This window comes from Saccostrea cucullata, unplaced genomic scaffold (assembly GCF_032062105.1).
Source record: "Saccostrea cucullata isolate Sc308-1 unplaced genomic scaffold, CSIRO_AGI_Scuc_v1 ctg1567, whole genome shotgun sequence".
Taxonomy (NCBI): Eukaryota; Metazoa; Mollusca; class Bivalvia; order Ostreida; family Ostreidae; genus Saccostrea; species Saccostrea cuccullata.
The window spans coordinates 12,419-26,892 of record NW_026926165.1 but is presented as its reverse complement, the minus strand read 5'-3'; the positions used below and the strand labels follow the sequence as shown (position 1 = coordinate 26,892).

General features: G+C 34.7%; 1 protein-coding gene and 2 long non-coding RNA genes across 8 annotated transcripts; all 3 read left to right on the top strand.

The window, feature by feature from the left end:
* Positions 1–4,146: 4,146 nt before the first annotated feature.
* LOC134270980 (uncharacterized) lies at positions 4,147–6,809 on the top strand. Of its 4 annotated transcripts, XR_009992923.1 has the most exons (6): positions 4,147–4,545; positions 4,880–4,955; positions 5,179–5,273; positions 5,416–5,493; positions 5,588–5,997; positions 6,411–6,809. It is a non-coding gene; the product is annotated as an uncharacterized LOC134270980 (long non-coding RNA). The 4 variants fall into 4 exon arrangements; XR_009992920.1 differs by having other exon boundaries at positions 4,880–5,273; XR_009992921.1 differs by having other exon boundaries at positions 4,880–5,273; positions 6,396–6,809.
* A 338-nt stretch (positions 6,810–7,147) lies between these two features.
* On the top strand, positions 7,148–8,903 carry LOC134270981 (uncharacterized). Of its 2 annotated transcripts, XR_009992925.1 has the most exons (6): positions 7,148–7,546; positions 7,651–7,775; positions 7,887–8,260; positions 8,364–8,470; positions 8,627–8,719; positions 8,828–8,903. It is a non-coding gene; the product is annotated as an uncharacterized LOC134270981 (long non-coding RNA). The 2 variants fall into 2 exon arrangements; XR_009992924.1 differs by having other exon boundaries at positions 8,627–8,864.
* A 107-nt stretch (positions 8,904–9,010) lies between these two features.
* LOC134270979 (uncharacterized) lies at positions 9,011–13,937 on the top strand. Of its 2 annotated transcripts, none has more exons than XM_062753245.1 (5): positions 9,011–9,402; positions 10,409–10,504; positions 10,603–10,679; positions 10,798–10,873; positions 13,790–13,937. In XM_062753245.1, exons 1-5 carry the CDS (start codon positions 9,352–9,354, stop codon positions 13,796–13,798), a joined length of 309 nt encoding a protein of 102 aa, XP_062609229.1. In that variant the 5' UTR covers positions 9,011–9,351; the 3' UTR covers positions 13,799–13,937. The 2 variants fall into 2 exon arrangements, with proteins under 2 accessions (XP_062609229.1, XP_062609230.1); XM_062753246.1 differs by lacking the exon at positions 13,790–13,937 and adding an exon at positions 10,968–11,038.
* The last annotated feature ends 537 nt before the right edge of the window (positions 13,938–14,474 follow it).

Below are 14,474 nucleotides of genomic sequence, written 5' to 3'. Positions count from 1 at the left end.
TTTTAAAAGTGGGGGATATTAATTTGGGTTTGTCTTTTGGGCTACACATATCTCGGTTTTCAATGAAATTTAAAGCCTTGCCAAAAAGACCCCTATTGATTTTGAGGTCAAAAGGTCAAAGGTTTAAAACACAGAAAACCTTACCGAAATCTTTGATTACACGTTGCAAAATTTTTTAAAAGTCTCATCATTTAGCTGTAATACTACCGAAATGAATGGGTGGTTATGGGGATTTATGGTAAGTTATAGATTTATTCATATCATTATTTTTCAACTTGCGAATATTTATTCAAAAAACATTGCTTCACGCGTATTTAAACAAGAGGCCCATGGGCTATATCGCTCACCTGATCAAACACTAGCTACGACAGATTAGAATTCAGTATAATCTTTTGAAAAAATTACGTGCAGATGGGGTAGATGGGTGATTGGCAACTTGAATTTACACTACCCGAGGATGCTATTATATCGATATAAATTATCAATTCTCTACTGTTCTTGAGCAACAGATTTTCCCCAATGAATCTCTATGGAAAATTTTGATCTCTCCCCTTGGATCTTCCCTACTTTAGAATGCTTTTAACTTAATATGACATATCATGGCTTTAATTTTCTTAAAAAGATTTTTTAAAAAAAGATTTCTTCTCCTCGTATTGTAACTAAGTTATGCCACTGGTTAATTAAGATGCAGAGGTTTTTGGAACATCATTTAAAAAAAGAAGTGACTAGAGAGATGCCGATCCCTAAAGAGAAAATTGCATTGGTTTCTAAATTTTATATTTGTTGATGTTTTTTTTTTGTTTTTGTTTTTTTGTTTTTTGTTTTTTGTTTTTAATTTCTTAACTTTAAAACCCGTCCGTCCGCGGAACCATAGAAAAAATGGAAAGACCCTATCATAATTAATCATGGCTTTCTGTTGTAAAGATTGATTGATCGATTGTATATGGTTTAACGTCCCTCTCGAGAATTTTATCATATGGAGACGCCACCACTAGGCCGGCGGAAAGCTGCAAATTTTGTCTTGCACTCGGCACTTAGCTCCATTGAGCAGGGAGGGATCTTTCTACTGCGACACGGGACCTAGGATTATACGGTCTCATTAGAAGGATCGGTCTCCACAACCCACAGTGGGTTTCGAACCCGCGACTTAAGGATAAACTCTTTACTTTGCGACTCTATAGCAGACATTCTAACCACTGCGCCACGCGGGATGTAAAGAAGAAGATATTTAAGTTTTTTTTCGTACATATTCCCATGTAAAAATTAATCCTCCTTTATAGGCTCTTCTCTATCGTGGGGGGGGGGGGGTGTCATCATTTGAACAAACTAAAATCTACACTTCCTAAGGATGCTTCTATATCAAGATGACTAAACATGTCTCTGTTGTTGTTGGGAAGCTCATGTGAGCTAAAAACAAAAGAACTGACTCCCGGTATAGGATAATTTAACAACACAAGGTAGGATTCTTCTCATATTTCTAATATTCACAGAATCAAGAAGACAATATCAGTAAGTGATAGTATCAGTGAAATTAAATTTGACCGTTTTGTGTTAGAGGCAAGGTCAGGTCAAGGTCATTATCTTTTTCCTTGACATTAAAAATAAAAAAATACTCTTGCCAATCATGTGATACCTACTTCTATTTCAAAAGTTTAAAGATTGTTCATTTTGCATAAAAACATATTACTATAATGGGTATATAGCATGATATTACCAAATTTACATAAATAATTTAACTTAACTGAATCTTGGCTAATCCGAATTTTCTCTGTTTTTCTTAATTTTTTTTAGGATATGTTAGTTATTTTCATATGCTTCCTATATTTAACTTTTTCTTATTTTCACAAATAATAAAGTAGTCTTATAAATGTACAAAATGATACAAAAAAACAAAAAGTTTTGATCGTTTACTAAGAGAGAAAAAATACGTTTTATGGTTTTTTGGCTCAAATCTGCACTTTGATAGGAAGCGTTTAAAAGCTAACAAAGTTCTAGTTTGATTGGAAAATCATATTTATTTGATATATTTTGAAAGTTTAAATCCCTTTTATTAATTTAACTTACATTTGAAAATTTTTCGAAGTCTTCGATTGTGTAAAAATTATAACTAAATTCATTGTTTTATTATAATTTTGAGAGGCAGAAAAGAAGATATTTTCATACGCTACCATTCCGCCAAAAATATAGTCCCTGCTAGTTTTCAAACGCAGTTTACCATTTCTATTCAAAGTTGTACAATTGTGATGAGGAAAGAAAAATATAGTCTTTTAAATTCCTTATACCTCAATATATTAGACATATAAGCAAATATACTTTGAATGTTTCATCTAGTCAGAAACCAGAGAAGAATCCTACCTTAAAGGTACTTGGACACAGATTTGAAGTTAATATTTTCTCATTTTTTTCTGTATAATATCAGGAATTATATATTTTAATAGCATTTCACACAAAAATTAATTAAAAATCTTATTTCGTTTAAAAGTTATCAAAACTTTAAATTTTTTTGCGGGTTTGATTGACACATCCTTGCACTTTCACAAATTTTAACTGTATTCTTAATCCTTAGGAAAAGTGGCAATTTTGATGTGTTTTAATGAGAAATATTAAAACTTTTATCAAGAAAAATAATTTTATTCAGAGTAGAAATGTTAGAAAGCAAAACACCTTCACAAGTATCGTCATTCCGAACTAAGACATGCGTGCAGAGTTTAGCAAATCGAACACACTCGTGTTATGTACATAGTTTTGGTAAACAGGGCTCGAGTTCTGTTATTGTTTATATTTAGAATTCACCGGGTGCGTTCAATCGTCACAGTCTGCTTACCACAACTGCACGGACTGACAATATATTGTGTGTATGTTTTGCTTTCCAACGTGTCTACTCTGAATTTTCTGGATTATAGCATTAATATTTTTCATTTATACAAAACTATATTGCAACTTTTCCTATTATTATTAAGAATAAAATTAAATTTGTGAGAGTGCAAGGATATGTCAATCAAACCCGCCGAAAAATTTGAAATTTCAATATCTTTTAAACGAAATAAGATTTTTAATTAATTTTTGTGTGAAATGCTATTAAAATATATAAGTCGTAATATTATAGAGAAAATAATAACTTCAAATCTGTGTCCAATTACCTTTAACTAAATGCTCCAGCCAAAATCGACAGAAATAGCTCAAGTTCATTTTAAGTATGAATTTCCTTCAAATTAGGTTTAGAATGGACTCGAAACATGGCAATATGGCAGTTTTATTCTTGAAAAATTGAAGTATATTTTTTAAATTTGTTTCACAAGATCCAAACTAAATCCAAGATTTACCTTTAAACTTCCCCCCTGATAGGATGAAGAACATCAGCTAAGATATGTAGCTTCTTATCAGCCAGGATCGGCCAAGAGAAAGGTTTGGTTTTTGTATTAAAACCAATTATAAGGTGAGCTGAATTGTGCCTTTGGTTTTTATTTCTATGCAAAATACCCCCCTTTACCCCTTTCTTATAACTAACATTTGCACTTTCAATGTAATTGTCTCTCTTTCTAACAAATTATTTTTGTGTGCATTTTTCATGTGTGTGTGTTTTTTTTTTTTTGGTTTGTTTTGTTTTTTGTTTTATATTCATTTTGACTTTACTAATCTTCTGCCAGTTTCTCTCTTTGACCAGGGCAGAGAGGAGTAAAGTACAGACACAGAAAGTGGCCGGCCACACAACAAATATAACGACATAACATGGATCTGAACACTGCATATCTACTATTACTTCAGGCAAACAAAAATCAAATGGGGTAAGACACTGTATTTGTCGTCATTTTTTGGAAAATTTTGATTTCTGAACTCTTTTGATTCAAATGATTCACTTGTTTTGATAACTTTCCACGTTTCACTCAATAGACAAAAAGCTTAGCAAAAATCATCCCCTCTGAATCAATCGGCTCAATGACTCTTCAAGCAGAAGGCCAAAAGAAAGCAACTTGGGAAGGAATTCGTCTGATCAACTACTGCCAACTTTAGATGATAGGTAAGATTCGATCTTCTTTTCTTGACACTTAGCTAATTTTAAATTGTGTTCAAATATGAGATAGGCAATGTCCCATTTGACTCCTAAACTTTCAATTGACAGACTGTGTGACAGCCCCCCCCCCCCCAAAGGGGGCCAAGAGATGTAGCCACTTAGCAACTAAGGATCATGGAAAAGGTTTGGTTTTTGTATTAAAACCAGATGTGAGGTGAGCTGAAATGTTTCTTTAGCTTGTATTTTTAAGCTCTTACTCTTTCTAACATTACTAACACATGCACTTTCCCTTTTCTTATCGTTTTTCTTTGTTATACATGTATGTATTTTAAGTATATTATTATTCTGTCTTGCTTTTAAAATATTTTGACTTGGATAATCTTGTATCAGTTTTTATCTTAGAGAAGGGCAGAGAGGAGTATAGGACATACATACAGACAGACAGTGGCGGGCTGCACAACAAATAGGAGAGCATTGCAAGAATCTGGATACAGAGTATCCACCATGACAACAAGCCAATTATAGTCAACTTGGTAAGAATCAAGTTGCTTTTGTTGATATGTTGGATTATGATTTCTGTGGAGAATGCTACTAGTATACATAAAAGATTTTTTAAAAATGTTTTAGGGAAATTTACTGCAATCAAAAGTGGGACAGATTTGGCAATGGGTTTTTAAAGAAAAGTTAGATCCTCCAGCAAAAATCGACAAAAATAGCTCAAGTCTAATTTATGCATGGATTCTCTAGCCCTTTGTTTTCAAACAGAGGTTTAGAATGAACTTGAAATATGGCGGTCTCATTCTTTAAAATATTGACATATTTTTTTAGTCAGAATCAAAGTTTCACCTTTAGACTTTCCATTGATAGGATGAAGAGCAACAGGATATGTGGACATTTAGCAGCCAGGAAAGGTTTGGTTTTTGTATTAAAATCCAGACATGAGGTGAGCTGAATTTTATCTTTGGCTTTTATTTCTCTGCAAAATACCCTCTTATTCCTTTTCTCATACATGTAACTAAATGTAACTAACATTTGCACTTTCCTTTTTGTAATCGTCCCTCTTTCTAACAAATCTATTTTTTGTATGCAATTCCATTTTTTCTTTGATTTTGTTTTGAATTCTATTGGACTTTACTAATCTTCTATCAGTTTTTCTCTTTGACAAGGACGAAGAAGAGTATAGTACAGACAGACAGACAGTGGCCGGCCACACAACAAAGAGGAAAATATATCTACTTCAGGCCAACAAAAGTCAAATATGGTAAAAAGAAAATGTATTTGTCGCCAATGTGGAATTTTTGATTTCTGAACTCACTTGATCCAATTGATTCTCTTGTTAGATCTCTTTCAAATGATTCACGTAACAGATTAAAAAGCTTAGCAAGAATCTACCCTCTTTATAGGTCGGCTCATTGACTTATCAAGCAAAAGACCATAAAGAAAGCAATTTGAGAAGGAATTTGTCAACTTTAGATGATAAGGTAAGGTTCGAGCTTTTTGTCACTTTCCTCATTTTTGACGTGTTCACATGAGCTAGACTGAGTTCTATTCGACCACCAAACTTTCAACTGACAGACTACATGATAGCAGCCCCCCTCCACACGAAAAGGGCAAGACATGAAGCCACTTTCCAACTAAGGACCATCGAAAAGGTTTGGTTTTTGTATCAAAACCAGATATAAGGTGAGCTGAATTGCTTTTTAGCTTGTATTTCTAAGCCATACTCCAATCTAACATTACTAATACATGCACATTTTGTTATTGTCTTTGTTAATATGTATTTTAAATATATTATTATTCTGTCTTATTAAAAAGCATGTTGGACTTAAATAATCTTGTATCAGTTTCCATTTTTGATAAGGATGGAAATGGTAAGGACAGACAAACAGACCGACAGTGGTCGAGCGCACAGCAAAGGGGAGAGCATTGCAAGGATCCGGAATCAGAGTATCCACTATGACATCAAGCCAACAATAGCCAATTTGGTAAGAAACAAGCTGCCTTTGTTACAATTTTGGATTATGATTTCTGTTGAAAATGCGATGAGAATTACACATAAAGTTCATAAAAATGTTTTAAGGGAAATTTACTGCAATCAAAAGTGGGACAGACGTTCAGATCCAAGAATTTATCTTGAAAGTACCAAAGGTTTCATTGTTATGCAAAACAGGTTGATTTAACAACTTAACAAAATACTCTAGCAAAAATCGGCAAAAATAGCTTAAGTTCAATTTATGTATGAATTCCCTTTGCACTTTTGTTTTCAAACTTCTAGAATGAACTAAAACTATGGTGTCATGGGGGGTTTATTCTTGAAATTTTGACATATATTTTTTAATTGTTGTTTCACAAGATATAGCATGAATCCAAGTTTTACCTTTAGACTTTCCACTGATAGAATGAAGAGAAGCTGGATATGTTGCCACTCAGCAGCCAGGATCGACCAAGGGAGAGGTTTGGTTTTTGTATTAAAATCCAGATATCAGGTGAGCTGAATTATTTCTTTAGCTTGTATTTATGTGCAAAATACCCTTCATTCCCCTTTCCTGTTACTAACATTTGCACTTTCCCTTTGTAATTGTCTCTCTTTCTAACTATTTCTTTGTTATATGCATTTTACATGTGTTTTTTTTCGTTTCTTGTGTTTGATTCTTTTTGACTTGACTAATCTTCTATCAGTTTGTCTCTTTGACAAGGGCAGAGAGGAGTATAGGACAGACAAACAGTGGCCGGCCACACAACAAAGAGGATACAACAAGGATCTGAACATAGAATGTTCAATATTACTCCAGGCAAAAAAAGTCAAATTTGGTAAGAAGTTGCATTTGTCGCCATTGTGGAATTTTTGATTTCTGAACTCACTTGATGCAAATGGTTCAATTTTCTGATCTCTTTCCATGTTTTAACAGTCAGCCATTATGTGAAGGTCTGCTCAATGACTTATCAACGGTAAAGGAGGAAAAATTGAGTAGAAGTTTGTCCAATTAACCACTAAGAACTTTGAATGATATAGTAAGATTCGGGTTCTTTTTCTTGAAACTTTGCTAATTTTTCACTTGCGTTCACTTGAGCTAGAGTCCTTTGTTGACCTCTAAATTTAAATTGACAGGTGTATAGCAACAGGTCCCACCGGAAGCATGAAGACGTAGCCAATTAGCAACCAAGTACCACAGAAAAGGTTTGGTTTTCGTAATAAAAACCTGACATAAGGTGAGCTGAATTGTTTCTTTAGCTTTTATTTCTATGCAAAATACCCCTTTCCCCCTTTCCTATTGCTAACTAATATTTGCACATTCCCTTTGTAATTGTCTCTCTTTCTAATAAATTATTTTTTGTATGCATTTTTCATGTGTTTTTGTTTAGTTTCTTGTATGTAAATCTTTTTGACTTTACTAATCTTTTATAAGTTTTTCTCTTTGACAAGGACAGGAAGGAATATAGTACAGACAGACAAACAGTGGCCGGCTGCACAACAAAGAGCAGGACATAAGTATGATCTGAACACATATTTCAGGCCAACAAAAGTCAAATGTGGTAAGAAACTGCATTTGTTGTCGTTGTGGAATTTTTTAATTTCTGATTTCACTTGATACCAATGATTCAGTTGTCTGATCTTTTTCCATGTTATTGCAATATAGCTTAGCAAGAATCAGCCCTTCTGTGTAGCTTGACTGACTCAAAGACTTTTCAATGAAAACACCAAAAGTAAGCACCATCAAGTAGGAGTTTGTCCGATCAACTACTGCCAACTGTGGAAAATTCAGTAAGATTCGTTCTTTAAAAATTCATTTTCTTTAAATTTGGGTTACTAATCAATTGTGTTCACACGAGCTTGACTGAGTCCCATGTTGACCTCTAAACTTTCAATTGACAGGCCGGAAGCAGCAAGAAGCCAACCCAGGACCACAGAAAAGGTTTGGTTTTTGTATTAAAAACCATATATTAGGTGAGTTGAATCGTTTCTTTAGCATGTATTTCCAAGCCCTACCTCTTTCTAACATAACTAACACATGCACATTCCCTTTCTTATGATTGTCTTTATTAGCGTGTACATGTATTCTAAATATTCTGTCTTGTTTTTAAAATTCTTTTTGGACATGAATAATAAGGTATCAGTTTCTAACTTTGAGAAGGGCATAGAGGAGTATACGACTCAGACAGACAGTGGCTAGTAACAAATAGGAGAGCATTGCAAGAATCCAGAAACAGAGAATCGACCATGACAACAGGCCAACAATAGTCAACTTGGTAAGACACAACTGCATTATGCAGTTTTGGATTTTTTGTTCTCTGTTTTCACTTCAACCCAATTGTGAACTTGCTTGATCTCTTTCTATTTTTCAATCAACAGACGGAAAGCTTGGCAAGAATCAGTCCCACTTTGGAGGTCGTCTGGATGACACTTCAGTGAGATCACCAAGAGTAAGGATGGACAACAGTCCTAACATGGAATTCAGGGTAAAAGACAAACTTCTCATTGTGAAATTTTCTTCTCTCCTTTTTTGAGAAAAGTTTTTACAGTTTTCCTTTTTATTGACTTTCATTTTCTTTATTAAAATAAAAAAATAGATTTCCTCCATCATCCTTTATTGACTTTCATTCAATTAATTTTAGTGAAAAATAGACTTGCCTCCATTCTCCAGTTTGAGAGCAATCGAGTCATCCAATGGAGAGTCCTGTACACTGCGGACCAAGTCTACAGATAAGGTTGGGAAAATAAAGTCATACCTCCTTGCTCTGCATTCTATTTCTGGATTCATGTTGCATTTGATCAACTGAATTTAAGAAAACATTGCTCTTTGACATCTTTATCAGAGGGCATATAACTATCATGGATCAACATTGAATAGGAATTTGCTGAATCAACAACTGCCAACTTTGGATGATGAGGTAAGATAAAGGCTCTTTTTACGAGACATTTTAATTATTTATAAATTGTGTTCACTTGAGCAAGACTGAGTCCCATTGAAACCTTAATTTTTTTTAACTGACAGGCTGTGTGATGGCAGGTCCTTCCAGACACAGTAAGCCAGGCCATGAAGCCACTTAGCAACCAAGGACCATGGATAAGGTTTGGTTTTTGTATTAAAAACCAGATATGAGGTGAGCTGAATTGTTTAAGCTTGTATTTTTAAGCTCTGTCGCTTTATAACATAACTAACACATGCACTTTTCCTTTGTTATTGTCTTTCTTAGTTAGTGTATACGTTAAATGTATTATTTTTTTGGCTTGAATAATCTTGTATCAGTTTCTATGGTTGAGAAAGGTGGAGAGGAGTAAACGACAGACAGACATTGACCAGCCGCACAGCAAAGGGGAGAGCATTGCAAGGATCCGGATGCAGAGTACATGTATACACTATGACAACAGGCCAACAATAGACAAATTGGTAAGAAGCTGTTGTATTGTTACTTAGTAAAAAAAACTTCTCCCTGTGATATTTTGAGAAAATCTTTACTTTTTTCCTTTTTATTGACTCATTTAATTTTTAATGAAAAGTAGATTTGCCTCCATCCTCCTGTTTGTGAGAAATCCGGTCGTCGAAAGGAGAGTCCAGTACACAGCGGCAATTTCTACAGGTAAGTTTGAGAAGATTAAGTTATACATCCTTGCATTTCTATCTCTTTCTGGAATTATGTTACATTTGCTAAACTGTAAGAAAGTTAGCTCTTTGACACCGGATTTTTCCTTTATTAGAATGGGATTAAGACATCATGGAGCAACATTGAATAGGAAATAGCCGAATCAACAACGACCAACTTTGGATGATGACACGGTGAGATGCAGACTCTTTCTCTTAACATTTTGATTATTTCAATATTGTTTTCAACTATGTAAACTGAGTCCATTTTGACCTCTTATACTTTTTATATGACAGAATGTATGACAGCAGATCCCCCCAAAAGCAGCAAGACACGAAGCCACTTAGAAATCAAAGACCACAGAAAAAGGTTTGGTTTTAGTATTAATCCAGATATGAGGTGAGTTGAATTGTTTCTTTAGGTTGTATTTCTATAATCTATACCCTTCTTTCATTTCTAACAATGCTAACGCTTCACATTCTCTTTGTAATTGTCTCTCTTTGTTAACATTTATTCATATGTTGTTTATTTTGTCATTTTTGTATTTTCTTTGAGGGTTTCACTAACCTTGTTTCAGTTTCTATCTTAAATAAGGGCAGAGAAGCGTAAAAGACAGACATGGGCCAACCAAAAAAAATAGAGAAGATCATTGCAAGAATCTTGATATGGATTTGTGCTAAGACACCAGGTCAACAATAACCTAGTGGTAAGAAACAAGCTGCATTTGTTGCAATTTTGGATTTTTTGTTCGCTGTTCTCACTTGATGCAAATAATGCACTTGTTTTTTCTATTTTCCAATCAACGTAAAGAAGCTTGGCAAAAATCAGTCCCGCTGTATGAGTCAACTGGATGACTCTTCAATGCGAGCAAGAGTAAGGATGGACAACAGTCCTAACTTGGAATTGAGGGTAGGAGACAGACTTCTCCTTGTGAAATTTTCTCTTTTAATTATTTGACAAAGTCTTTTTTATTGACTTTCATTTATTTTTTTGTAAATGTAAAATAGAATTGCCTCTATCCTTCTGCTTGGAAGCAATCTGGACATCAAAGAGAGAGTCCAGACCACCGCGGCCAATTCTACAGGTAAGCTTGAGAAGATAAAATTATACATCCTTGCCCTTCTTTTCCTTTATGAATTTATGTTACATTTGATCAATTGAAGGAAACATAGCTCTTTGACATCTGTTTTTTTCTTTATCAGAAGAGGATTTAGTTATCACGGAGCAATATTGAATAGGAGTTTGCCGAACCAACAACTGCCAACTTTGGACGATGCGGTAAGATTGAGGCTTTGTTACGTTACATTTTAATTATTTATAGATTAAGTTCACTTAAGCTAGACTGAGTCCCATTTGACTTATTATTTGACAGGATGTATGACAGCAAGCCCCCCCCCCCCACACACACAAAGATAGCAACATGTAGCCAATAATTAAGCAACCATGAACCACAGAAAAAGGTTTGGTTTTTGTCACCTCAACGAAGTTGGGGGAGCTGAATATGGTGTCGGCGTCGGCTCGGTGTCGGTGTCGGCGTCCCTTTTAAGTTTTTTGGAGCAGTTTTCTTTTTAAGTACTTCTATGTCCTATATTGATTAGACATGCATGGAAGATGCTTCTAGTGTGTTTCATTGTACCAGTCAAAGTTTCAGATGCTGCAATTTCAGCAGAGGAATGACCAGGTTAATGTTTTTGGAGCAGGTTAACATTTTTGGTGCACTATTTGGTGTAGGTCTCATTTCCAAGGAACTATAAGCCCTATGTTGACCAAACTTGCATGGATGGTACATTTAAGGATGCATTTGTTCTCTATTCTCAAGCTTGCTTCATGCTGAAACTGACCTACATTTTCCGGTTTCAGTGAACAGGTTAAATTTTTGGTGCAGGTCTCATTTCCAAGTAACTATTAGCACTTTTATGACCAAACTTGCATGGATGATACATCTACGGATGCATACTACCAGGTTTGCATCGGATGCTGAATCTGACCTACATTTTCAGGTTGAGTGAACAGGTGAAAGTTTTTGGTGCAGGTTTAATTTCCAAGTCACTATAAGCCCTGTGTTGACCAAACTTGCATGGATGATACATCTAAGGATGCATACTACCTGGCTTGCTTCGGATGCTGAATCTGACCTACATTTTCTGGGTGAGTGAACAGGTTAAAGTTTTTGGTGCAGATTTCATTTCCAAGTAACTATAAACCCTATGTTGACGAAACTTGCAAGGATGATACATCTAAGGATGCACACTACCAGGCTTGCTTCGGATGCTGAATCTGACCTACATTTTCCGGTTAACTGAATAGGTTAAAGTTTTTGGTGCAGGTTTAATTTCCAAGTAACTATAAGCCCTGTGTTGACCAAACTTGCATGGATGATACATTGTCTCTTTGGATGCATACTACCTGGCTTGCTTCGGATTTTGAATATATATTTATAAATTGTTCCGGTTGAGTAAACAGGTTAAAGTTTTTTGGTGCAGGTCTCATTTCTAAGATACTATGAGCCCTATAATGACTTAACTTGCATGGATGATACATCTAAATATGCATACTACCAGGCTTGCTTCGGATGCTGAATCTGACCTACGTTTTCTGGTTGAGTGAACAGGTTAAAGTTTTTGGTGCATGATTCGTTTCCAAGTACATGTAACTATGAGTTCTTTAATGATCAAACTTGCATGGAGGATACATCTTAGGTTGCACTCTAATGGACTTGCTTCGGATGCTGAATTCGACATTTATTTTTCAGATAATGGACCAGGTAAAAGTTATGGGTGCAGGTCTATTACCAAAAAGCTATAAGGCTTATATAACATTGTATAAACCAAACTTGCACAAATGGTGCATCAAGGGACAAAAACTATCAAATTTGCTTCAGATGCTGGATTTTAATTACATATTCATGAAGAACTAGTTTGAATTTTTATATAGGTCTATTTCAAAGTATCAGATCAAAATTGCATGAATATTTTCATTTTTGGATGTACACTTTTTGTTGTGTGACTTTGCCTTACTTAAAGACAACATTCGTTGAGGTGAGCTCTGTAATCTCTGATTACCTATGGTTGTATTAAAAACCGAACATGAGGTGAGCTGAAATGTTTCTTAAGCTTTTATTTCCAAGACTTATCCTCTTTCTAACCTTACTAACACACGCACTTTCCCTATGTAATTGTCTTTCTTTGTTGATATGTACTAGTATTTTAAGTATTTTATTCTGTTGTGTATTTAAAAATCCTTTTGGACTTGAATAATCTTGTATCAGTTTCTATCTTTGAGATGGGCGTAAAGAAGTATAAGACAGACAGTGGCCAGTAGCACAACAAATAGGAGAGCATTGCAAGAATCCAGATACAGAGTATCTACTATGACCACAGGCCAACAATAGTCAACTTGGTAAGACACAACTGCATTGTTGCAATTTTGGATTTTTTTGTTCTCTATTCTCACATGATTCCAATAGTTCACTGGTATGATCTCTTTCTATTTTTTTCAATCAACAGACAAAAACTTGCAAAGAATCATTCTTTTTGTGGAGGTCGACTGGATGACTCCTCAACTAGAGCACCAAGAGTAATGATGGACAACAGTCCTAACGTGAAATTGACAGTAAGAGACAAACTTCTCTTTCTGAAATTTTCTCAGAGTTTAAAAAAGCCTTTGTATTGACTTTCATTTAATTTTTTAATCAAAAATAGAGTTGCCTCCATTCTCCTGTTAGAGAGCAATCTGGTATCAAAAGGAGAGCCCAGCACACCGCTGCCAATTCTAATGGTACTACAGTGTCTAATCCGACACCTGAATAATCCGACCACTGTGAATTCCGACGTTAAACTTCTTTCCCATTTTACTATTTTTCATGATTTTAACACGGTGCAATTCGACATCCTGTCTATTCCGATACAAAATGTGTCTCCCAGTGCATGTCAAATTAGACAGGTTTCACTGTTGTAAGTTATGCCTCCTTACTTCTTTATCTCTTTCTGGATTTATGTTACATTTGATCAGCTTTTTTTCTTTATCAGAAGGAGACATGACTATCTTGGAGCAACATTAAATAGGAGTTTGCCGAATCAAAAACTGTCATCTTTGGATGATGCGGTAAGATGCAGGCTCTTTTTATTATTTACAAATTGTGTTCACATGACATAGATTGAGTCCCATTTGACCCTTACACTTATTAATTGACAGCTTGTATGACAGTAGGACCCACCAGAAGCAGCAAGATACGAAGCCACTTTGCAACCAAGGACCACAGAAAAGGTTTGGTTTTTGTATTATAAACCAGATATGAGGTGAGATGAATTGTTTCTTTAGCTTGTATTTCTATAATCTATACTCTTCTTTCATTTCTATACATTCTCTTTGTAATTGTCCCTATTTGTTAACATTTATTTCATATATTTTGAATTTTTTCATTTTTGTACTTTGTTTGAGGGTTTCACCAACCTTGTTTCAGTTTCTATCTTTGATAAGGGTATGGAAGCGTAAAAGACAGACATGGGCCAATAAAACAAATAAAAAAAGACCATTGCAATGATCTAGGTATGAATTTGTACTATGACACCAGGCCCCAGGATCATGAAGCATCTTAAGCTTAAGTCAAAATCTTCATGTTGTACTTGAGTGTTGTGGAAGTCAAGCAAATCAAAATTAAAATAAGTACAATATTGATTCTCAAAAGTGCCGTTATTTGCAAATTTTGAGATTAATTCAGTGTAATTAATCAACATTTTACAGACGTTTGAAAAATTGACTGAAGTCTAAGTCTTCTTCATGATCCTGGGGCCAGGCAAACAATAGCCAATGTGACAAGAAACAAGCTGCATTTGTTGCATTTTTTATTTCTGTTTTTACTCGATCCAAATTGTGCACT